Genomic DNA, 26,787 nt, shown 5'->3' on the forward strand with positions numbered 1-26,787 from the left:
CCCAAAAGAACCAAAAATGAATCCAAATGTTTGTCCCTATCATTTCCGTGTCTTGAATCATTTTCTTCAGTTTTATTAAGTAAGTCATCATGAAACGGTGCATAATTGGATGCAGTTTGGGTCAGGAGTTGCAAATTAGGAGCAATTACCCTGTGAATTGATGCTGCATGTGGATAACAGCAGATGAGTTTGAAGTTTCACAGCTGTTAGGGGTGTAAATTGAATATTTTAAACCAGAGTTCAGCAGATGTTGTGCCCACAACAGGAATAAAAATTATTGATGTAGGTGATCTAGGAAATCGTTGAAATGATAAGCATTTCTGATTGTCTTGTTGGAAGTTAAAAAAAAAAACAATTAACAGCTTATTCAACTCTGTGTATATATTCTGTGATCCTTGCTAATCATCCTCTCAGGATTTTTCTACAATAAACAATATTTAAGAGTAGATTTATTTAACTTAGTGGAAGATTTTTTTTTAAGGTTTAAGAGGCCTCTGTCCACTTAAATCCTGATCAATTATTAAGTGGACTTAACTGCACAATGCCACTGAATATCACTACTACTACTACTATTTATCATTTCTATAGCGCTGCTAAACATACGTAGTGGTGTACATAAGAACATAAGAGGTTGCCTCCACCGATTCAGACCAGAGGTCCATCTTGCTCAGCGGTCCGCTCCCGCGGCGGCCCATCAGGCCTAGTTGCCTGAACAGTGTCCCTGACTAATTCTGTACTGTCTCTATTCCTATCTCTATAACCTACCTCTACTCCTATCTATACCCCTCAATCCCTTGGTCTTCCAGGTACCTATCTAAACCTTCTTTGAAGCCCTGTAGCGTGCTCCTGCTTATCATATCCTCCGGTAGTGCGTTCCATGTGTCCACCACCCTCTGGGTGAAAAAGAACTTCCTGGCATTTGTTCTAAACCTTCCCCCTTTCAATTTCTCTGAGTGCCCCCTTGTACTTGTGGTTCCCCATAATTTGAAAAATCTGTCCCTATCTACTCTTTCTATGCCCTTCATGATCTTGAAGGTTTCTATCATGTCTCCTCTAAGTCTCCGCTTTTCCAGGGAGAAAAGCCCCAGCTTTTTCAGTCTGTCAGTATATGAGAGGTCCTCCATACCCTTTATTAGCTTAGTTGCTCTTCTCTGGACTATCTCAAGTACTGCCATGTCCTTCTTGAGGTACGGCGACCAGTACTAGACACAGTACTCCAGGTGCGGGCGCACCATTGCACGATACAGTGGCAGGATGACTTCCTTTGTCCTGGTCGTGATACCCTTATTAATGATGCCCAACATTTTGTTTGCCTTCCTTGAAGCCGCGGCGCACTGCGCCGATGCCTTCAATGATGTGTCTACCATCACTCCCAGGTCTCTTTCAATGTCACTCACCCCTAGCGGTGATCCCCCCATTGTGTAAGTGTACATCGGGTTCTTTTTCCCTATGTGCATGACCTTGCATTTCCCTATGTTGAAGCTCATTTGCCACTTTTTTGCCCACTCTTCCAGCGCTGTCAGATCTTTTTGGAGATCTTTGCAGTCCTCCATGTTTTCAACCCTGCTGTATAGTTTGGTGTCATCCACAAATTTAATAACCTCACATTTTGTACCTGCCTCCAGGTCGTTAATAAATACATTGAATAGGAGCGGTCCCAGCACCGACCCCTGTGGAACTCCGCTCGTGACCCATTGCCAGTCTGAGTAATGGCCCTTTATTCCAACCCTCTGTTTCCTGTCTGCCAGACAGTTTTTGATCCATCGGTGTACCTCCCCTTGCACCCCGTGGTTCCATAGCTTCCTCAGCAGTCTTTCGTGTGGTACCTTGTCGAAGGCTTTTTGGAAGTCAAGGTAAATGATGTCTATAGATTCCCCTTTATCCACCTGGCTGTTTACCCCCTCAAAGAAGTATAATAAGTTTGTGAGGCATGACCTGCCCTTGCAGAAGCCATGCTGGCTCGGCTTTAGCAGCCCAGTGTTTTCGATGTGTTCCCAGATGCTGTCTTTAATCAGCGCTTCCAACATCTTACCCGGGACCGAGGTCAAGCTCACCAGCCTGTAGTTTCCTGGATCTCCCCTTGAGCCTTTCTTGAAGATGGGCGTGACATTTGCTATTTTCAGTCTTCCGGTATTTCTCCAGTTTTTAAAGATAGGTTGCATATTTGTCGAAGTGGCTCAGCTATTTCGTTCCTTAGTTCCTTGAGCACCCTTGGGTGAATGCCGTCAGGACCTGGCGATTTGTCGCTTTATAGCCTGTCTATCTGCCTGAGGACATCCACCTTGCTCACCTCTAGTTGGACCAGATTTTCATCCTGGTCTCCTTTTGCGATCTCCTCGGGTTCCGGAATGTTAGTTGTGTCCTCCCTCGTGAAAACTGAAGTGAAGAATTTGTTTAACCTGTCAGCTATCTCCTTTTCCCCTTTTACCACTCCTTTTCTGTCTTCATCATCCAAGGGTCCCACTTCCTTCCTTGCTGGTTGCTTCCCCTTGACGTACCTGAAGAATGATTTGAAGTTTGTTGCTTCCCCCGCCAGTCTCTCTTCATATTTCCTTTTTGCTTTCCTAACCACTCGGTGACACTCCTTTTGATGTTTTTTGTGCTCCTTTTCGGTTGTCTTCTGATTTGTCCTTTTTCCATTTTTTGAATGATGCCTTCTTGTCATTTATCGCCTTTTTCACTGCATTCGTTATCCACACTGGGTTTTTTGTTCTATTTTTTTTGCACCCTTTCCTGAATATCAAAATATTCAAGAGACAGGCCCTACTCAGTAGAGCTTAAAATCTAATCAAACAGACAAACAGGACAAGTAGGGGGTTAGGGAGTTTCTCAGGCATGGGTGCTTTACATGTGGGTCAGGGTTAAGAGTTAAAAGCAACCTTGAAAAAGTAGGCTTTTAGCATGGATTGACAGAGCTTGACATACTGACTCAGGCAGTCTGTTCCAGGCATATGGATCCACCCAATCTTCTCCAAATTGAACAAAATTATATGTTGATATTCCCTAGGGTCTCAAAAAACCCCATGAATAGGGAGCCAGTGAAGCTCTCTATAAAGCGAAGCTGTATGTTCAAATTTAGGATGTCTGAAAATGAAATGAGCAACTTTCTTCTACTAGTTGCAATCAGTTTCACAAGTTAATAGTGATTTCCGTATAGTGAATTGGGTCATTCCACATCAAGTGGACCAACCCCGAAAATCATCTACACTTGACCTCTTCCAAACAGAACAAAACCCTGTGTGAACATTCACTAGGGTCCTAAACCGAACCATGTAAAATTCATTGGCTGGATCTCAACTGACTCGAGACCATAGGCAACCGAATGGAGGTCACCTCCCAGAGCAACACACTCCACACAACACAAAACAGCCACCCTATCCAGGCACTGCAGCCCAACAAAACTCATCAACTATTAAGTAAACTTAACAACACAGCATCACTGAGGTGAGTGCCAGGGCAGTTCACGAGATGAGTCAGGAAGGAACCAGCAGTTATGTGGGCACCAGTGGCCACAATAGTTAACCAAGTACGTTGGACAACACAAAAAGCAGGCTTATCTTTGCCCTGTTAGCTATGCAGGTGCTAATTCTAAATATTGACTGGCACCCACATAATTTCCGGGTCCACGTTTGATCCTGAGATCCAGTGACAATGCCTAGACATGGCCCAGTGCTGAATATCTAGGTTAGATTCAGTCCCTGGTGATCAGTAGTTTTAAAACTGCTGATCATTGTGAGCTGAGTATCAGGGATTTTGGAGAGGTGAGAAGAGCACCCAGCAGAATAGATTATAATGTCTTTTTTTTCATACTGTGTAATATTTAACTAAGAGGCCCTTTCACTACAGTTTGGTAAGCAGTTAGCATATGAATTAATGCAAGGTAACTTAGTATATGGTCATAGTAGCCATTACTATGCTGGCATGACATCACATGCTAAGTCACATGCTACTTGCATAACCTATTATTGGGTGGGAAATAGGTTGTGGGTGGAGAATATATTTAGATTGCACATTGCAGCCACCTACTACCATTAGCGTAGTAAGGGGAGCGGGATTGCAGACCGCCTTGGGCACTGTCTTGGTAGGGATGCCGGCACCTCTCCACCCCCATCCCCACCACTACGCTCATGCCCTCCCTTCCCCCTGGTAGCTCTTTAAACCTTTGCCAGCATGAGCAACTTTGACCTGCTGTTCGCACCAGCCTGGCTCCCCTCTGAAATCACTTCCGGGTCATGGAGCCAGAAAGTGACATCAGAGGGAAAGCTATCCCTGGTGCATGCAGCAGACCAGAGAAGCTGCATACGCTGGTGAAGATTTCAAGGTACAGGGGGGAGAGAGGGCATGAGTATGGCATGGGGGGCAGGGGAGGTGCCACCATCCTGAATGCCTCCTACCCTTGCTATGCCACTGCCTACTACCACCTAAAAAGGAAATGCATCTACCCCATCTGTAACTTGCACTTAGGGCCTGATTTTATAAATAGCACCTCAAACTTAGGCACCAACTAATGTGGCGCTCAAGTGCAATTCTATAGATAAATTCCTGCAGTATAAGGGGATTGAGGGGTACAGATAGAAAGTAGAGATAGGTTATAGGAAAGTCAGGGACCACTTAACAGGTCATGGACCTGATGGGCTGGGCGTGATGGACCTCTGGTCTGACCCAATGGAGGCAACTTCTTATTTCTTATGCCTAGCGGAACCTAAAGTAGGCTTAGGCATCAAAAGATGTCCTACAGAATGACATGGTAACAAAATTAATCACCATTCCCGTCCCTGCGGATAACTGCCTGAAACAATCCCATTTCATTCTTTAGTGTTTATCTCAACCTCAGTCCTTCTACACCAGCATTCTTCAATGCAAGGCTTGAGGGTCAGTGGCTGTGCCCATTCATACTTTGATTCTTATGTGAGCCAAGTATAGGATAATGAAGCCATTGTGACATCACTGATGAGGTTGGCTTTTAGACAATGGTGGAATGAGGCATTATGACATCACAATATCAGCTCTGGAATGTTGCTACTCTTTGGGTTTCTGCCAGGTACTTGTGACCTGGGTTGGTCACTGCTAGAAACAGGATACTGGGCTTGATGGACCTTCGGTCTGTCCCAATATGGCAATGGTCTTTTGTTCTAACCCTCCTGTGTCATTCTTTAGTGTCTATCTCAACCTCAGTCCTTCTACACTAGCATTCTTCAATGCAAGGCTTGAGGGTCAGTGATTGTGCCCATTCATATTATGATTCTTCCCTCTCTCCTTAAAGAATGACATAGAGATGGTTTCCCATGGTTATCCGAGGGATCATGGATGGTGATGAATTTTGTCACTGTGTCATTCTCTATGCATCATATTTATGACAGGGTTTTCTTGACCTAAATGAGAGTGTCTAAGTCCAAAACAAGCACCTACATGAAAAACACTCCCATGTTCTGCCCCTAACCATGCCTACTTTCTGGTACGTGTCTTGGACTAGGCGCCTACCTCAAAGTTGTACGCAACTACCAAGTTGGGCACCTACCATCCAATTAAGTGCACTTTATGTCCATTACAAGGTGCTAATTTTTAATTATCGGTGCCAATTAAGCCCTTTATTTAGGTGCTGATCTAGGCATCTAACTTTAGGCATCATTTATAGAATCAGAGCCTTAATGTGTAGTAAAGTATTGTTCTTTGTGGTAAGTGAATGATGCTAGGGACTCCCACCACAGGCTTTCTACTTACCCCACAGTAATTTGGCCACTTATCATGCAGTAGGTGCAAAATTCTACAACAGTTTGGTAAAATGGTCCCTAAGTGTTCTTTCTATAAGATTTCCTCCATTGGGTTTAATTGACCTAGACTGGCACCCCTGGCTCTTTTTATAATACAGAAATTAATTTCTCATTTTCCTATTGATGTATACTGTCCAATAGATTTTAATATGTTTTGAAGTTTGTATACATTTTCATTCTGTATTATTTAACAAAATGCTCTTTTATTAGGGCTTCTGCCTGTAGAAAAGTCATGAAGTTCATAAGCCCCAAGTGTGACAGGCTTAATTATCGCTTCAGCCATGTTTTCCAGCTTGATATATTCAAAGGTAAAGCTTTATATTCCTGAACATTAAGAACTGAATAATTTCAACATGCATAACCTCTGTAATTTATCTGACTACAGTTTGTTGAATTATATTTACTTTACATATTTTGTTATATATAATATTCAAATTCTCAATAAAATATCTGGAGAAAAAAAAATAATTGAATCCTTAATGTATTTGATAAGTGAAGTCATGGACTAAACTCTGAAGATTAGCTGAAGAACTTGTATGAGATTCTCATAGAAAAATAATGGCAGATAAAGGCCAAATGGCCCATCTACAGTAACTATAACCTCTTCCTCTCTCTAAGAGATCCCACATGCCTATCCCACACTTTCTTGAATTCAGACAAAGTCTTTGACTTCACCACCCCATCCGGGAGACTATTCTACATATCTTCCACCCTTTCTGTAAAAAAGTATTTCCTCAGATTACTCCTGAGCCTATCACCTCTTAACTTCATCCTAGGCCCTCTCATTCCAGAGCTTCCTTTCAAATGGAAGAGACTTGATTCATGCGCATTTACACCAAATAGGTATTTAAACGTCTCTCAAGAATACAAATTGCAATAACAAAATATAAATACAGAGCAGGACTGGCTTATGAGCTCATTGGGTTACCGTCCATATATTGTTGATAAGTTGAAGCTTTTTCTCCACTTGTTATAAATGTACTTTCATGGGATATCTTCTCCACCACTAGGCTAATAACATTTTTTTTGCATATTGTATTTAAACATTTCTATCATATCTCCCCTCTCCCGCCTTTCCTCCCAAGTATACATATTGAGATCTTTAAGTCTGCCCCCTTATGCCTTATAACAAAGACCACACACCATTTTAGTAGCCTTCCTCTGGACCGACTCCATCCTTTTCTATCTTTTTGAAGGTGTGGTCTCCAGAATTGTACACAATATTCTAAATGTGGTCTCATCAGAGTCTTATATAGGGGCATCAATACCTCCTTTTTCTTACTGGCCATACCTCTTCCTATGCACCCTAGCATCCCTCTAGCTTTCACCATCACCTTTACAACCTGTTTGGCCACCTTAAGATCATCACATATAATCACACCCATGTCCCGTTCTTCTGTCGTGCACATATGTTCTTCACCCGCTAAACTGTACCATTTCTTCGGGTTTTTGCAGCCTAAATGCATGACCTTGCATTTCTTAGCATTAAATTTTAGCTGCCAAATTTCAGACCGTTCTTCAAGCTTCTCTAGGGCTTTGTTTAAATTAAGAAGTTACTCTGGTTAACTTCAAATCGTATGAGTATTTTCAAATATGCATGCAATGAATCTATTGTCTTCCAGAAAATTAAGACAGCTGAATGCCAGAGAATATTATATATTTAATTAGTTTTTAGGGCCACTTTTATTAAAGATTAGCATGCGCTAACAGAAAGTCTGTACTAAATGCTAAGAAGCATATAGGTATAAATGTCCCCTTTTACAAAAATGTGGAAGCAGTTTTTAGCACAGGCCAGGGCGCTGAATGCTCTGCGCTGCTCCTGATGTTCATTGGAACTGAATGAGTGTTGGGAGCCGCGCAGAGCATTCAGCACATCAGCCTGCGCTAAAAACCGCTTTCACGGTTTTGTGAAAGGGGGGGGGGGGAAATGAGCTTCTTAGCATTTAGCATGCACTAATTCCCATTAGCACTCACTAAGCTTTGGTAAAGGGGCTTCTGAATTATACTGATGCCTAATTTTAGCCTATGGCCATTTTTTCAGAATCTTTCATGGCAGGATTGACCTCAAAACTTTTTGTCATGAGCAATGTTGCAACAGCTTTTCCAGCCGCTTTAATAGCCAATCTTCGAGCTCATTTCATGGGAGTGTCGTCCGATCTTGTTGAGGTAAGCAAGGTTTCTTGCAGTTCTCTTTTTTTCATAAAAGTTACAATAAAAATGACTTCTTAAAGTTTTTGTACCTTATTCTGTATGTTTCCTTCAAAATTAGGTTGGGCTTCATGCCGAAGGGCTCCAAGAGCTAATAATAAAAAGACATTTAACTTCTCCCTCAATTAAGACTTACGGGAAGAACAAAATTATGGGCATAGTGAAGATGGTAAGACATTTAAAAGATATACATTTAGAACTACCAACTCATTTTCCTTATGTCTCGATATTATTATTTTGATGTGTTACCTTTTTTATTACAGCTATCTGGATGGAAGACTCTGCCAAAAGATAAGCCTGTGGCATCTGTCAATGCCAAATTTCTGGGAAATGAGCTGTTATATCATAAGTTTAATAAGGATTCCATACAATATGCAGTACAGGTACTTTAGCAATTAACTGCAGTCAAAAACTGTATTCAATTTTGTTTGTTTTTACGTGTCAGAGCTAATCATAGTCCGAATATTCAGTTCCAGACACCAGGCAGGAATGGCCTGGCATTTCGATAAAGCCAGCTAAATTTATAGCGACCAAAAATAAACTGGATATTCAATGCCAATCCACGGAAACAGCCTAGAATTGAATATCTTGGCTCAGCACTGACTGACTGACAGTCTTTAATGTTTAGTTTGTTGTCTCAACAGTTGCAGCTGAAAGTATAAAATGCCGAGGTGTTTGTATAATTATAGATGATTTAAATCAGTGGTTCCCAACCCTGCCCTGGGGGACCCCCAGCCAGTCGGGTTTTCAAGATATCCCTAATGAATATGCATTTACCACACACTAAACAATTTCAGGATTTATAATATCAATTCAATAGCTCTACTATACTAAAATATATTTTATAAACACAAAGGGCTCCTTTTACGAAGCCGAGCTAGCGGCTTTATCGCACCGTGACTTTCTATCACGCGCTAACCCCAGCGCTAGCAGAAAAACTACCGCCTGCTCAAGAGGAGGCGGTAGCGGCTAGTGCGGCCATCAGTTTAGCGCGCGCTATAACGCACCTTAAACCGCTAACGCGGCTTCGTAAAAGGAGCCCAAAGAGCTATATTTGTTACAAATTTATAAACTAAAATTCCCACACAATCATTAATCACTTCTTTTTATTTTATACTTTTTTAAAAAAAAATTTTTACACCCCACACAGGTGTTAATACTTCATATCATATAAATATACACATAAATAACTTACTAAAACCTTAACAACCAACCCACCAAAAGTTCATTTCAAAACTACTCTTTTGCAGTACTGGTCATATACTGGTCAAAAAATATGCATGAGAGAGATTTGCATGGGGGACCCTCAGCCAGTTGGGTTTTCAAGATATCCCTAATGAATATGCATGAGAGAAATTTGCATGCCTGTCACTTCCATTAGGGATATCTTGAAAACCCGACTGGCTGGGGGTCCCCGAGGACAGGGTTGGGAACCACTGCTTTAAATAAATAAATATAAACACAGGATCCCGAGGCTAACACCTAGGCCATTATTTTAAAAGCCTTTTTCAGGATTTACACATGAATATCGGTGGATAGCCGGCCAAAAGGGACTTACCTGGCTGGGAGCCATTTATGGATGGCTAAATCGTGCTCAATATCAGGGGGGGGTTGCAATCCACCTGAAACCTATGTTGGTAGAGATTGAATATAAACTGCTAAACTCTGGAATGATCTTCCAATTGTAATTACAACTATACCTACATACAGCACATTTCATAAATTACTGAAAGCCTATCTCTTTGAACAATGAGCTTCACTCAAACTATGATGTTTAGCAATATTATTTTTAATTTTCAGTATCGTTGCTCTTAATCACCCTTTGTAAATTTTTGTAATCTTTTGTAAACTGCTTTGAATCCAGTAGGAGATTTTATATATTTATTTAGGAGAATATTCTATAAATAGTGTTAAAACTTAGGCGCTTAAGTTAATCGAGAAACACTGTTTAAAATGGTGAAAAACAGTAAAATTTAAGTGCCTACATAAAAGGCACCAGAATCATGCCTATGTAGGTGTTTTAAGGCATTTAGGGAGCCTTTTACTAAGCCGCTCTAGTCGTTTTAATGTGCGCTAAACGCTAACGCGTCCATAGAATATAATGGACGCGTTAGCATTTAGCGCGCACTAATATTTAGTGTGCACTAAAAGAGCTAGTGCGCCTTAGTAAAAAGTACCCCTTAATGTCACTATGGGTATGGTTAATGCCATTGAAAAGGGCCTACATAGACGCGATTCACAATAAAGATAAGCGCCAGAAATGTTGGCCCAGAAAACCCTGGCCTACATTTCTGGTGCCTATCTTTCACTGAAGCGAGATTCTCTATAGGGCACCATCGCATGATTGACACATGATCGGCAGCTGCTTTTTAGGTGGCCGCTGATATTGGCGCCCTATAGAGAATCTGGGCCTCATTTTATATAGCATTTTTAAAATTAAATTAAATTAAATCTCATCAACCTAAGCTGAGGGAAACTCTTGGTTTTATTGAATAAGAATTTGTTTTGATAGGCTCAGAAGGGGAAAAAAAATCATTTTTGAATAAGATTCTTTAATCAAAAGGGGAAATCACATTAAATCTTAATTGTATGTCTTGTAGCTGAAACTTGAGCATATATTATTTTTCAAGTCATAATGTGGGGCAGGCATTTCTCATGACTATAGCTGCGTTGTTCAAGCTTGAATTTATATTGGTCCCCTCTATTTTTATAGGCCCTCTACACATCCGAAGGGAAACTTCCTTTAGTAAAGAAATTCATTGACCAACTTCAAGCAGGTGTGGACATTCACTTGTCCAAATCACTGATGTCTGCCAAAATTCAGGAAACTGTGCCCACCTGTGTTGGTTTGCCATTGCAAAAAAGTGTGAATTATGTTTCTGTTACAAAGGCTGCAATAAACGGTAAGGAAAACTGAAAATGTACCTGTAAGGTGCATGACTTGGTCAAACATCACACTGGGACCCATTTTGTTTTATTTGTTTCCATCTAGCAAAAGCACAGATCTCACCTGCTCCAACTCCAGATGTCAGCATTTCTCAGTTACTCCAAGCCAACATAAAGATGCAATCCAAAATGACTGCCAGGTGACTACCTTTTATTGTTCAGTGGTAGAATTTCATAGCACTAAACCTAAAGAAGAAATGCCGATGGTGTATTAGTAATTATCACTCACTAACACCAGGGGCTCCTTTTTACAAAGGTGCATTAGGGCCTTAACGCTCGGAATAGCACGCACTAAAATGCTGCGCGTGCTAGCTGCTACCACCTCCTCTTGAGCAGGCGGTAGTTTTTCAGGTAGCGCACGCTAGAGCGTGCGCTAAAAACGCTAGTGCACCTTTGTAAAAGGAGCCCCAGGTCTTTCTGACAATCAAATATTTGATAAGGTTTAACAATCAATTAAGATGAAGCTAACACACAGGGAGTAAAAGATAAAAAGGAGGATTTTCACTTTCACTTTGTGCGAACAGCAGTCAACAAACATTGCCGCGTGTTTCACGCTGTTGAGCCCATCAGCCAATCAACAGCATTTTCAAAGCAGAATGCTACTCAATCTCACCCAGTTATTTCATCATTTCTTCAACTAAAAAATAAGATTACATAAATTCTACAGACAGTGATTTCCTGAGATAATTCTCAATATCTCTTCAACCAACATTCAGACTCCTGAGGCCCACTTGGCCGAAAATTATACAATAATGCGACTGACAACCAAAAGTCACCTTCAATGTTGGTTTTTTTTTTTTGCTTTCCGATTTTGGGAAGGCGATATCTCCTGTTTCTTTGTGACATGTTAGTAATTATCAGGTATTGCTGATGATCAAATATTTGATAAGGTTTAACAATTAATTAAGATCAAGCTCTACACACAGCATGCCAGAGAATAAAATACAAAAAGGAGGAAAAGGCCAGCCTTCACTTATATTATAGTGATAGGAACTAATGGGTGAGCTGATGTCACTAGCATAAAAAAAACTTCCCCATATATGTCTATCAAGACTTCTTGCAAAGAATATATTAATGCTGGTAACCCAACCAAATTTTAAAAATGGCATCTTAAAATTGCCATTGCTGGTAATACACCATAAATTCAATCGACTAAGGCCAAAGTTTCACTGCAGCTGCTTCAGTGTGTGATATCCATTTGCCAGCTCATGCACACTGCTCCATTCTCAGCGTCACTGGGTTCCTAGTGAGTGACAGTTGTCATCTTAGGTTCTCTTTCTATTGTCATAACTGATGGTATAATAGTGAACAACATTAATATAGCTACCTGCATTTTCAGCATGTCCAAATATATAGTAGCATTTATGGGAATATATACAGGCCTGATACAAGCAGGATTGGAAGTACATGGGAAAATCCACATGGAACTGCCTGTGAACTTTGCTGCAACAATCAATGCTACAAATCAGAATTTAAAAGCTGATATTGCACCAGTCCAGGAGGAAAGTGAACTCTTTTTAGCAAGGTAAGTTTTTATATATTTTTAAGCTAGTGAGAATACATCCAATATCTGAGTTTAGTCATAAAAGTGCGAAATAAATGATAACAATAATGGTGATAAAGAAGTTGTGTTACTGAATTTAATACCGGGTTCTGAGATTTGTTACCATCTCAGAAGATAAAATTTTGTTTTCAGAAAACTAACCTGCTAAAGAAAGGATAACTCTTGAAAACTCATCAAAGATACATTATACTAGTCCAACAAAAAGGTGTCACCTACAGTTTGGTTGATGACCTGTGTTTCCTTGCTTTTAAAAAAGTCAAAGTTAAAATATTCATTTTAGAAGTGGAGGGGCATTTTCCATAGGATCTCTATGTTTTGCTGATAGCATCTCAAAAAAATGTCTACCTTACAGCCATAATAGAACCAGAAAAGCATCTACATTTCTAGTTCAATTATGGATTTGAGCGAGATGTGTTTATACAAAAAGGCCTAGATTCTGTAAAGTGCGCCTAACTTTAGGCGTGCTATAGACGTCCTTGTAGCGCAAGTGGCAATCAGCGTTATTTAGGCACTGTTTAGGCATCATATAGATGTCTCTAACGCACTATGTGGTGCCTATCGTTAACCACGTCCATGTGCTAAAAACGCTAGCGCGCCTTCGTAAAAGGAGCCCTAAGTGTTTTTAGGAAGGGTGGGTGGGGATGGGGGGTTATGTATTTATTGTATCATTTGAAGGAAGTGAGTGCTGTCTATAGCGTTAATTGATTGATAATATGTTGCACTTTGTGCTGGTTTTAAAATGAATAAAGATTAAAAAAAGAAAAGAGTGCAGCTACCTTCATCTACTCAGAATCTGAGCTTTCTAAAATATTTGTCAAGTCCAACTGATCCAACGCAGGGGCCTGATGATCTTCAGGTGTTTTCTTCTTCCCAATTGGGAGGTAATAGATTTTTGAAATTGGAGGGTAAGCATTTTGAGGTATATTCAAAAACTCTGTAAGATATCTCTTAAACATGTCAAGAGCTGAGACTGTTAACATTTTAGGAAAATTAACTGATCTCAAATTATACCTTCTTGAATCATTCTCCAACATTTCTATTTTGAAATTAATATTCCCATTTTCTTTCATCAAAAGCTGATTTTGTACCCCCACTGATTCCATTTTTTGTTTTTGTTCCACTAAGTCCATTTCAACTTTATCCACTCTTTCCTGTAATTTCGATGATTCTGAAAGTACTCCAGAGCAATAAGTAGTTAAATTTTGCATTTGAGCTCCCAAAGAGGACTGTAATCCTGATATAGCTTCCTACACAGAGTTCAGGTCGATAACTGGGGGCTTTTTTAGGGGAGCTATTGCAAAGTTAACAGGTAAAATTTTAGGTTTCATAGTACCTGAAGCTGAAATTAATGAAGATAGATTCTACCGTTCCTCTGCCAGCTCCAAGAGATCCTGCGGTGACTGTTGTATCATAGACGCAGCTAATGTCCGCTGTACAGCTAGGTCTTCTTCTTCGCTGCATTCTGACGTTGCTGTCTCACTCCCCTCACTGGTCGTGCTACATGCCAACGGCCAGGGGAGTGGCTGCACCAATGCTCTCTGCTCCTCCGGAGAGAAGCTGGCCACCTCAAAAAAAGCAGGAGAGCTCTCCGACAGGCTCTCACTTCGCGCCAAGGATTTCTCTTCCGTTTCCACTCTGGGCCATCAGTTGACGAAAGCATCTATCGGACCTGAAGACTAAGTTATTTGCCCGGGTTCAAAAGGAAAGACCTGGGTCTTAGACATTCGTTTAACCATCAAAGATTAGGAGAAAGTTCAGTACCACATATAAGTATGAAAGAATGATGGCGGAACGTTTGGGGACTAGTAAGTCCTTTAATGATGTATGGAGTCCATTGACTACTTTTGTTGCATTACAGTAAGGGTCATGTTTCTTCCCTTTTCATTAGATTTCTTTACACATCCAGGGTGGGGGAAGGGAAATGTACGTTGAGAAGTTAAATTATTTAATTATAATATTGAAATCACATCATATGTATTATTGTATTAATAATTAAGATTAGGATGGGTGTAAATGATTGTTTAATGTAATAATTGTATAGTTAGTACGTTTTATGCAGTATTTATGATTTACCAATTATATTACACTATCAAAATTTGAAAATCAATAAAGATTTAAACAGGAAAAGGTGTGGCAGCGTTCCACCAAACTCAGTCAGGGCGCCATCTTAGTTAGGCTCCTCCCTCCCCATTAGTGTGCAAACTTCCTCTACAGAGTTTCTCCATTTCACTTTGTCAGGAGTTGATCACCAGTATCCAAACCGTTTATGTACAATTTGATTTTATTTCCTCTTCTGTACAAATCTTTATTGATGCGAAGTTTTGAATATATTTTTCTTTTTTCGTTCAATTTGTGGACATTAAAAATCTTTTAAAAATATATACAGTATATGTAATTAAAACTGGATACTAAAGGAGGTTTTTATGACTAGTGATAGCTCATCTACAAAGAAACCGGGCAAGAACAATTTCTAAACCCTGTTTCTATGAGCACTTGAAATCTTTTCCTCCTTTCAATCACTAGGGCTCCTTTTACTAAGCTGCGCTAGTGGTTTTAGCGCACGCTACAATGCCGCGCACACTAGACGCTAATGCCTCCATTGAGCTGGCGTTAGTTTTTGCGTGTAGCGTGGGGGTTAGCACGCACTGATCTGTAGCGTGTACTAGAAACGCTACCGCAGCTTAGTAAAAGGAGCCCTAAAATATTGATTTAATCAGCAGGTGAACATTATGACATCTTTAGGAGTGGGTGGGAGAAGGGAAGTCATGCCTTAATCTCTCTAGTAGCCAGCTGGTTAGTAAGGGCATTTTTTGTGACTTTGGTCATGACGTAAACAGATCTAGACATAAGTGTACTTCATTTTTGTCTTGGAAATGTTTCTCTTTTCCATTATCTCTGAAAAATATCTAAATTTTAAGCCCGCCCAAGCCCCACCCAAAACATGCCTCCACAATGCCCCCCTGAGATTTAGATGAACTGTGGAGCATAACATCTCAATTTTGAGTTTTGAAAATCATAACATAGTATTTTTACAAGAAAAACATCCATCTGCCACTTTGGTCCATATTCTATAAGTGGCGCATTAACTTAGGTGCTGTTAGGCATCCTACCGGCGCCTAAGTTTAGAGGAAAACACCATTTAAAAGTGCTTTTAAAATATATTTCCAAGAGCCTACTGGCACCTAAAAAAAAATGGCACTGGAATTATGCTTACATAGGCACTTTACGATGCCTAATGCCTCTGTAGGTATGGCTAACGACGGAAGTGGCATTAGGTGCCGCAAAATCGCCTCTGTAAGCGCGATTCACATCAAAAGTAGGCGCCGGAAATGTAGGCCTTGAAAACCCTGGCCGGCATTTCCAGCACCTACCTTTGCTGGAGGCGCGATTCTCTAAACGGCGCCATCATGTGATTGGCACGCGATAGACAGCCACTTTTAAGGCAGTCGCTGCCAACGGCGCCATTTAGAGGATCTGGGCCTTTGTGCTTGTGCCACTTTCGAGACATTTTTCTCTTTTGAAAATGAGCACCAGAACCCGTATCTGCAACCACAATACTTTGCCTCCTGTACAAACAGGTCCAGTGCATTTGCTGTAACACGAAATGCTGAAGAGCTAGCTTCTGCGAGGATGATTCCAGTTGTGCCAGCTGAGATCATTCCAAACATGCTAAATGAGCCCTTCATTCCTGGAAAAATGGCAGCACGCGAATACTCAGGAACTATGGTAATGTACATTTTGAATGCCACATAATGTAAATGCCACGTAATATAATGTAAATGCACGTGAGTCGAGAGTCTCTGTCATTTGAAAGGAAACTCTGCAATGAGAGAGCACAGGATGAAGTTCAGAGGTGATAGGCTCTGGAGTAATCTAAGGAAATACTTTTTTACAGAAAGGGTGGTAGATGCATGGAACAGTCTCCCAGAAGAGGTGGTGGAGACAGAGACGGTGGCTGAATTCAAAAGGGCCTGGGATAAGCACGTGGAATCTCTCAGAGAGAGAAAGAGATAAAGGTTACTGCGGATGGGCAGACAAGATGGGCCATTTGGCCTTTATCTGCCATCATGTTTCTATGTTTCACAGTAGGACATTTCTTTTTGTCCACTGCCAATCAGTTGCCAATGGCTTAGTAACGGCTTTGATTTTCATTTAAGAAGGAAGAATTATGGTATTCTCAGGAAACAATTAGCTCATTTTACTTTTTGGGGGGGAGGGATAATTTTATAAAGCATTTTCATGAGTGTGTGGGTGCATGCACATATAAATGGCCACTTAAAACATACCAACTAATAGGTATGCGCTTTGCTGGTAGTCATGTGGATATTTAGACCAGCTCAAAAGTAGGTAAAATTGTCCATACCTGCAAGGTAGGTGCTATTTCTGGCTGACTTTAATTGTACAGAATCCGGCCCTTAGTATATAGCCCTCTATGGAGACTGCCCCAACTTTGTTGGTTGGGCTAACTTTTCAGCAGCCACTTGTACAAAGCCAAACAAGTAGGATACACTACAAGTAATAAAACAACAAGTAACAAGTGAGTGCATTGAGTCTAGACCAGACAAGGGCAACTCCAGTCCTCGAGGGCCGGAATCCAGTCGGGTTTTCAGGATTTCCCCAATGAATATCCATTGAAAGCAGTGCATGCAAATAGATCTCATGCATATTCATTGGGGAAATCCTGAAAACCTGATTGGATTCTGACCCTTGAGGACCGGAGTTGCCCATGTCTGGTCTAGAATGTTCCATCTTTTGAGAAAAGAGGGTGTAAGTGATTGTGTTTTAATGCTATAATTTCTTCATATCTTCTAAAAGCACAGAGTTTTCCACCATTCATGATAAGCTATACAGTATTCAAATTGGTTTTCAATGCAAAACATTTATGTGCAAAGCAAAAGCAGTCATGAGATCAAGTCATCTAAAATGGTAGGTTAGTAAAGACAATATTGGGCTCAGAAGATCGTAAAATAATGAATTTATAAGATAACTAACTGGACCTTAATAGAAAAATAAACTTTAGAGAAGGTATCCCATATTTGAGACCAGTACTGTTCTAAATTTTCATAGAAATAGATTAGATGAGATAAAGTTCCTGGAGATTTATTGCAGAACCATCAATGTATCTGAGGATTTACATGGAAGAAAACGCAGGAAAAAAAACATAATTTTCATTTGCAAAATTCATTGGTGGAAATCATATAAATGGATGCAGGGAAGTCACAAGTCCACTGGTTATCAGGTGATATTGTTTCATTTTTTTTCTTCTGGGTTTCCTTATGTTATATGGGTGGAATGTGATATTTTTATAAATAAATTAATGGTAGTTTAAAGGTAATTTATGGACAATGCAAACAGAAATCTTACAGTTTCTCATGTTCATACATGAGGATAAGTTGTGAATAAAATCTGAGATTAAGTAAGCATTAACGTACCACATGCTGCAAGAAAGAATTGTAGAATACAGTGTTGTTATCTAAGAACATCAATAATTAAAATTAGGGTTGTTCTGATCATGTTCAATTCAATTCAGCTCCAAATAGCACCCCAAAATACATTACTAGTGTTTGGCCGAATAGTGGTTTAAATTTGAACACTAAGGGCTCCTTTTACTAAGGTGCGCTAGTGTTTTTAGCGCACGCAGGAAATTACCACGTGCTACACCGCGCACTATGCTTCTAGAACTAACATGTCCGGCAATATAGTGTGCGCTATTCCGCATATTAAAGCCCTAACGCGGCTTAGTAAAAGGAACCCTAATAATCTGGGGCTCTGCTATGCTAAATCCAACTGAAATAAACGCTTGCGCTCTGATTTCAAGTTGCTTCTTTTATTATTTGTTATGTTAAAGCTCAACGTCCATTATTCATATTCAGTGTTCATATTCAGCCAAAGCGTAAAATATATTATTTGGTACAGATCTGTAATGCATTCTTTCTTATTCTGATAGGGAATATTGTCTTCAGAAATTATCTCTAAGGAAGTTTTAGATTCGACAGAAAGACCATTCCATCAACGAGCTCAAGTTGCTAGTTCTAAATGTGTTAAAGAAGCCACATTTGGCTATCAAATATGCCTAGAAAGCAAAGCTGCAAACGCTCAGTATATCAAAAGGTCTCCTCTCTATTGGTTCTGTGGGGATAATTATGCTAAAGTGATCGTCAAACCAAGTAAGTAAGTTACTAATTATGTAACTTTATCCCTCCCCTTCCCCTTTATCATCACTTTCAAGTTTGTCCCGTCCATGTCCTTAAAGTACACTTTTATTAAATTCCTCTTTTATAAGTATAATCTTTTATCCCTATTTTTAACATTTTATTGTAAACCGGCTAGATACCAGTTGATGGTCAGTATATTAAAAATTAATAAACTTGAAACTTGATATAGTATTTCATTTATTTTATATATGGCACGCAAGGTTAGTCATGCAATTTAGGAATTATGGAATACCACCAAATGGAATTTGGGCTTAGTGTATCTTAAAGCAGAACTTTCCTATGCCCTAAACCCAGATTCAACACTGCAATATTAGGGGTTTTTCAAATTTTTTGTAATTTTACAAGTACTATGCTAATTTTTTTATTAGCAGGTGGAACTTGCACAAAAATTAATACAGGAACACTTGGGGCAAATTCTATAAATGGCGTCCCGATTGTAACCAGCCAATTGGGACGCAAGTAAAAAAAAAAAAAAGCCAAGGCAGGCTGCCCACATTGTAGGCGTTTTCACAAGCCTAGGGAGGCGTGAAGGGCCGCTAAAGCTTGCCCACAGTTAGGCGAGGGCGTGGTTTTGCCCAGAAGTGCTCTTAGGCGAGTTTAGGTGTCTCCCTAGGGCCATGATAGGCACCTGAAATGTAGGCCAGCAAAATGCTGGTCTACATTTCAAATAGACGCGGCCGCTGAGCTGATCACAGCAAGGGAATCTCCCTTCTGAGAATGGTTTAGCGGCCACAGCAGGGAACCCATCCCCCACTCCCTCCTGCCAGAACCCCTGACACACACACCCCCACACCCGATTGTCCGCAGCAGGAAGAGTGCCGAAATCCTCCTGCCACCACCCCTCTGAGACATCCCCCAGCAGGAGAGATGCCCACTCCTTCCTGAAGCTACCCCACCCCACTCCGAAGATCACCAGCAGGAAGGATGCCCAATCCCTCCTGCTGGAAACCCCCCCCCCCCTTCCTGAAGACATTTAGGCACCGTTTACAGAGTCTGGCCCTGAATGCTTAGTTGCACTGCCATTTAGGCCAGGATTTTCTTGGCCTACCGGTGCCTAAGTCATTCTACACCCAAACTATACCCCGAATCCACCCACAAAACTGCCCCTAATCATGCTTATTTGCCAGTAGGTGCCAGAAGGCACCTCAGTGTAGACATTTACCATGAACTGGTTAGGCACCTAACCTACTGAGTTAGGTGTCTACCAGCAAATTAATTTTTTTTAATTGATTTGTAATGGCGCTTTCAATTATCAGTGCTGATTGCGCCAATTAAAAAAATTAAGTTAGGCCGATCTAAGTGCCTAACTTTAGGCTCTGTTTATAGATTCTGGGAATTACTGACACCCATTTTGTAAGTGGTAAGGGCTCATACACTAATCCATTTCCAATTTTCCTCTATTAGATTATGGAGAAACATCACTTGAAAAAATTCAAATAGAATTCCAGTGGGGTTCTGAAGCTACCACAAGAATGATACATTTAGTCAGAACTGAAAATCTAGAGGTTTACCAGCAAGAAATAACCCTCAAAAAACTGAAGAAAATCCTTAATGATGAAAATAAGTCAGAGGTATATTAAACTACAGTATTTAAATTCAAGGAGATATTTGCAAATATGCTTGCACAGTTCTTAAAAATTAATAAAACAAACCACAGGTAAATGAAAAAGACATATCTGTGCAAAACCAGTGACAACAGGAACAGAGAAGAGATGGCCAAAAGAGGACTATCTTCAACAGTAAATATAAAAAAGGACTGTCTTCAGAAATAGATTCAAAATAGGGCTGTCCTCTTAGCCATCTCTACTCTGTTCCTTAAAAGTTAATAAAAATGAAAATAACATTGTAAATGAAACACAGTTTCTTGAACACTTGTCTACATATAGATGACAGCCATATTAATCATATACTTGGTTGAGTCACATAATTATGACCACCTGCTAATATCCATAATAACCACCTCTGTTAGCACAGGCGGTAACCAGATGTCATGGCAGTAACTCGGTAAGATGCTGGAGGGTTGCTAGAGGTATATGAAGCCATGTAGTCTACAGTGCGTCCAACACTTGTTGATGGGTACGTGGTCGATCGAGGTGGTCCCAAATGTGCTCGATTGGGTTAAGGTCTGGGGAATTCAGAGGTCAGGGAAGTAGCTAGAAGTCTTGGTGGTATGACATATCACATTGTCCTGTTAAAAGATCCCATCAGCTATAGGGAAGACCATCAACATGTATGGGTGTACGTGATCAACAAAGATGAAGAGACGCCCATATTGGTTGAGAGTGCCTTCCAGAGGTATGAAGGGACCCAGAGCATAAGGCTGCCACTACCAGCTTGTGTATGTTCAATAGTGCTGCCCAATTCAGGAAAAAAAATTTTGATTCGATTCGATTCAGCCTATTGAATCGATTTTTCGATTCGATTCGATTTGACTCGATTTTCCTGCCCAATTGGATGTTTTTTTCCAAACATCCTGGTGGGTTTATTTTATAGCCTCTTCACCCCCTTTGCCCTCTCCTACCCACACTGGTCCTGTGGTGTAAATATAATAAACAAACAAAAAATACTTTTCCTCTCTCTGGTAAATTCTAGCTCACGTTCGCGGTCCAACACCAGCTCTGGAAGAATACACATTTCAAATCTGACATATTGTAATCACAAAACAGAAAATAAAATTATTTTTCCTACCTTTTCTTGTCTGGTTATTTTTCAAATCATGTTGGTCCCATGTTGGTCTGGTTGTCTTCTGATCAGGCTCTCCTTCTTTCTTCTTTCTCCGTGCTAACCATCCATCTTCCATCTCTATGCTCCCCTTCTGTTTCCCTTTCCTCCCCCAGAGGTCTGGCATCCTTCTTTTTTTTCATCTCCATCCCCCCCCCTACCCCAAAGCTACCGCGATGGACCCCACCATCCCCAGCTCCACCATCTCTCCTTTTCTCAACTACCCTTTCATCCAGCATCTCTCTTTTGTGCCCCTGTCCCTATTCTCCTCTCCAATACTGTCCCCGTTCCTATGCTCCCTCCATGTCCAGCATCTTATCTCTCCCCATATCCAGCTTCTTCTTTCTCTCTTCCTTACCTCTTGTATCCCCTTCCCCAGGTACAGGCTTTCTCCTACTATCTCTCCTGCCATCCTGCACCCTGCCCAACTACTTTGGAGCAGTATCTGTCTCTCTTGTGCCCTTCCCCTTGTGGTCTTGCATTTCTTCTCCCTCTCTCCTTTAGTCCAGCACCTCTCCTTTGCTTTCCTCCCCCTCTTTTTTGTTTGGACTCTCTTCCCTTCACCCCAGGTCTGGCATCTCTCCTCCCCTCTCTTACTCCTTCCGCCTCCTCCCTCTGCACAGGCCTGCCTTCCCACCACGAAGGAACTCTTCCTCCTCTTCCCTCTGCACATGCCTGCCCCCCTGCCCTGAAGGCACTCTTCAGTCTGCTCCCCGCCGCGAAGACCTGCCCCCCCCCCCCCACAATGGCCTGCCCTCCTGCTGTGAAGGCACTCTTCGGCCCGCTCCCCGCCGTGAAGACCTGCCCCCCCCCCCCCCCGCAATTGCCTGCCCTTCTGCCGTGAAGGCACTCTTCGGACTGCTCTCCCCCCCCCCCACAATGTCCTGCCCTCCTGATGTGAAGGCACTCTTCAGCTTGCTCCCCGCCACGAACGCATGCTCCCCCCGCATGCCTGTATCCTCCCCCAGCTTCCCCGCTCTTACTTTTAACAAGGCAGCTTGCAGGTTCGTTGGTGTTATAGCGATCCCTGCAGCTGCCCGTCGTCCTCAGCAGCACATTCTCTCTGCCGCGATCCTGTCCCTGATGTCAGAGCAGGGGCAGGACGTAGCAGAGAGAACGTGCCGCTGAGGACGACGGGCAGCTGCAGGGATCGCTTTAACACCAACGAGCCTGTAAGCTGCCTTAAGGAGGTAAGAGTGGGGGAGGCCTTTCTGACTGACTCTTCCCCCTCAAGCAGGAGTGGCAGCGGGTGGCCAGCAAGAAGCAGCGCTGTAGCTCCTGCTTTTGGAAGGTACAGGGGAAGGGTCAATCATTGAATCGGGAGGCCAATTTTTGGGGAAATTGAATCGATTCACCTGATTCGAATCTGTGAATCGATTCGAATTGTGAATCGGGCAGCACTAATGTTGCTGTGTGTTTGTTCTCGGTGGTTTCACGCCTGACATTGCAATGTCCATCTGTTTGATAGAGCTCAAAACATGACTCATCAGAGAAGGCAACCGTCTGCCAGTCAGTGCAAGTCCAATGTCGGCACTCCTGTGCAAATTGCAACCATTGTTTGTGATGAACCCTCGTGAGAATGAGGGTAGCCATCAGCCACCTGCTCCAGAGCCCCATTTGCAACAGGGTTCGCTGCACGGTCATTGTGGACACACATTTGGAAGCCCCCTGGTTCGTTTGGATGGTGAATTGCTCCATTGCTGACATTCACCTATCACATTGATGGCTTTTGCCCCACAGTTATCATGTCAGGTCGTCAAAAAGGTTCCATTTGTCCACTCATAGTACACTTTAACCACAGCAGCCCAAGAACAGTTCACAAACTCTGTTCTTTCCAAAATGCTGCCGCTCTTGGCCCAGTAGCCATTGATCATACCTTTTTCAATGTCTAATAATTTGCACTTTTTCTCCCCCATGACAGCCACAGTTGCTATATTGGCAACTTGTTAACATCCCACCTTATATACCCACGAAGTCTTCACACGACACACGCATTCGTTCACTGGCTGTGTATCCCTGATGTCAGAGGTAGGCGGTGGTCATAATAATGTGACTCAACCATATATCATGAAAATAAAAATTATAATGTCTATTGCAAATAGTATCAGACTGCATAATATAAAACTATATTATGCACATGAAAGAAAAAAAGAATTATTCATTAGAAACAGTACAACTAACGTGACCATTTATTTTTTCATCAAAACGGGACATCTATTAATTTTTAGTCCCGCCCTCAATCCCACCCTAGCCCTGCCCCAGCCCCAACCCCAATTTCTTCCATTCATTTTTCATGTACACACAATATCTTATTAATTCTTAATGGTAACCATAAAATTTTTTTTTTTTAAACCACAAAGCACACTGTACGCAGAGAAAATGTTAATTATCATTTATGAGTTCTGGGGGGTTTTCAAAGATGTCAAGGTAGATGACTTTAAATATGCAATGTTACCTCAGTAACTATAGAAAAATAGACAAATATAATGCAAAATATAGACAGCAGATATAAATTCTCAAAACTGACACATTTTGATCACTAAATTGAAAACAAAATCATTTTTCCTACATTTGTTGTCTGGTGATTTCATAAGTCTCTGGTTGCACTTCCTTCTGACTGTTCATCCAATCTTTCTTTCTTTCGCATCCAAAGTTTCTTTCACAATCCAGCCCCATCCCCTTTGGGTCCAAGTCTCTCTCTCTCTTTTCCCTCTGTTACCCTCCCCAGATCACCACCACCTTTGTTCCAGGTCTCCCTCTTTCTCCCTCCTCTATTATGATTTTCCATCTCTCTGTTCTTCCTCAGGATCTTTCCCATTCTCTCTGCACCTTACCTAGTCCTGTATGTGCCTCTTGTCTTTCCCCTTTGGTCCAGGCCTTTCTCTCTCTAGTCTTTCTTCTGCTTACACACACACGCCCCTCAACAAGATGGCGTCGAGGATAGAAGCATGAACAAGTCGCGCTACTTGTTTATATTTTAATTTCATTTAAGCAATCGCCTTTAAACGCTTTTAATCATTTCTTTTCCTTCATGCTTATCTGCCGACATCCACCCGACTTCTACCCATCGCACCGTGACAGAGAATGTTCAAGCGCTGCGGCGGAGAACCGCACGCCGCGGCAAAGAACCGAAACAGGGGAGTGGCAGAGAGCCAAGGCCAAGACGCCGTGGAAACCACCAGTGTCGCTCTCCACCTGACATCAGCCTGCCTGACAACCACCCAACTTTCTGCCCACAAGGTCCATGCGCCGTGGCAGAGAAAGTTTGAGCGCCGCAGTAGAGAGCCGCACCCCGCGGCATAGAACTGAGGCAAGGGTGCGGCAGAGAGCCAAGACCAGGACGCTGCGGAAACCACCGCAAGAGGCCTACAGCAGTGCCGCTCTCCACCTGAACGCTGCCGCCGCCCACAACAGCATTGCTCCCCACCCAGACGCAGTAGTGGAGCAGAGAGATATGATGTGAGGGTGAGAGGAGCGACCGTACTCCCGGGCACCACGACGAGGAGCCGAACAGGGAGCGATACGGACACTAAAGCACCAATGTACATCAATAACCTTAGTTATCCCATTCAACCCACTATGAAGATATTGGGAGTAGCACTGGACCAGAGCCTGACCATGAAAGACCAGGTAGATTCCTTGATTAGAAAAATCTTTCTCACCCTCTGGAAGCTTCGGTCCATCAGAGCTTACTTCGATGTCTCAACATTTTGAATTCTGGTACAATCCCTTATACTGAGTCAACTCGATTATTGTAACATCGCCTACTTGGCACTCCCCCAGAAGAATATGCGGCGATTGCAACTAGTATAAAATGCAGCGGTTAGACTACTTTGTGGACTGAAGAAGTTTGATCACGTAACACCTCCCTATCGACTTCTACACTGGCTGCCGATGGAGGCACGTGTGAAATTCAATTTTGGTTGTTTTTGCTTCAAGGTACTTTATGGCTTAGCCCCTAAATATACCTTTTCTCTTTCACAAACAACAGACACAAGCGAAGCTCACACCCGAACTTTGTTTCTGCACTGGTTAGAGGTTGTAAATTTAAAAGTCATCACCAACATCTTTTCTCACATCAAGCAGCACTATGGGGTAAAGACCTAGAACAATTACTCGTGCCTACTACCTATAGGGAATTCAGGAAATGCCTAAAAACACATCTGTTCCTGAAATACTTAGGAAACCAACCTATACAATCTTAGTCCTCAACAAACGATCGCTAGAACTATCAATCACTAAGTCTGTACTTTGTTTATTCCATTCAATCTGTAACATTTCTAATCATTGTAAACCGCATAGAACTTCACGGTCCTGCGGTATATAAATTGTTATTATTATTATTATTTCTCTGCCTCTCTCTCTCCTTCCTTCCTCCCTCCTTTCTATGTCCCCCTCACTGTCTTCCAGCCTTTGTCCCACCCCTCCCCTGAAGCCTGCCTGCCTGCTTCCCTCCTTCCCTGCCACACCAAAGCCAGCCTGCCTGTCTACTGCCTCCCTCCCTCCAGCGCCTAAGCCTGGCCTACCGCTGATTCTTCTCACCCTCCCGGTCCGCCGCTGCTGCTTCCCGCCCGCCGCTGCAACTGCAGGAAAGGAAGGTCCAGGCGCTGGCCCACAAGCCATCTCCCTGACATCAATTCTGATGTCAGAGAGGAAGTTCCGGGCCAGCTAGGCAGCGACTGGCTGGCCTTGAACTTCCTCTCCAACATCAGAATTGACGTTGGGGAGAAGGGCTTGTGGGCTGGCGCATGGACCTTCCTTTCCTGTAGTTGTGGCAGCAAGCAGGGAAGCAGGGAGAGAGCCCATTCTCCGTGATCACCCGTCACGTTGTCCCCACGCACAGCTTCGGGACGCTGTCTCTGAAAACAGGACATTTCGGCATCCCAAAGCTTTGCGTGGGGACAAAGGGACAGAGGATCTACAAACGGATGGTGGTCACATTAAGTATAACTCAAGGGCCCAATATTTTAAAATTTAATTGGGCAGGAGAGGATTCTACCAAGTTAATTCGTACTGAAGGGGCCCAGATACTCAGTGGCAGATACCCATTTAGGGCTAGATTCTGTATATGGCACTGAAGAATTGGCATTGAAAAAGAATGAGCGCTAAGTTCTATTCTATAAAGAGCACTGAGTTGGGCACATTTATAGAATATACCATACAGTATGTAATAATTTTTTGTTTTTTGTTCTTGGTTAATCAGTGTTCTTTCTTAATTGCCTATGCCACAAAAGTATAGAAAATGGCTATCATTCCCCTTAAACTTTGCTTTTTATGACCAGGACATTGATTTTTTGAAATTTACCTTTTGTGCAGAACCAGAGGCATAGTGAGGGTGGGAGTCGCCAGGGGGGTGGCACCC

General features: G+C 42.0%; 1 protein-coding gene across 1 annotated transcript in view; it reads left to right on the forward strand.

The window, feature by feature from the left end:
• The window catches only part of LOC117346769 (vitellogenin-1-like), a 138,571-nt gene that overhangs the window by 64,084 nt on the left and 47,700 nt on the right, over positions 1–26,787 (forward strand). The window contains exons 13-22 of the mRNA XM_033916849.1: positions 5,982–6,079; positions 7,813–7,937; positions 8,041–8,148; positions 8,243–8,362; positions 10,693–10,882; positions 10,972–11,065; positions 12,265–12,450; positions 16,068–16,215; positions 18,437–18,656; positions 20,109–20,275. Coding sequence (XP_033772740.1) covers positions 5,982–6,079; positions 7,813–7,937; positions 8,041–8,148; positions 8,243–8,362; positions 10,693–10,882; positions 10,972–11,065; positions 12,265–12,450; positions 16,068–16,215; positions 18,437–18,656; positions 20,109–20,275 — 1,456 coding nt within the window. The remainder of the gene's footprint in view (positions 1–5,981; positions 6,080–7,812; positions 7,938–8,040; positions 8,149–8,242; positions 8,363–10,692; positions 10,883–10,971; positions 11,066–12,264; positions 12,451–16,067; positions 16,216–18,436; positions 18,657–20,108; positions 20,276–26,787) is intronic.

The sequence above is a fragment of the Geotrypetes seraphini genome, chromosome 12 (assembly GCF_902459505.1).
Source record: "Geotrypetes seraphini chromosome 12, aGeoSer1.1, whole genome shotgun sequence".
Lineage (NCBI taxonomy): Eukaryota > Metazoa > Chordata > Amphibia > Gymnophiona > Dermophiidae > Geotrypetes > Geotrypetes seraphini.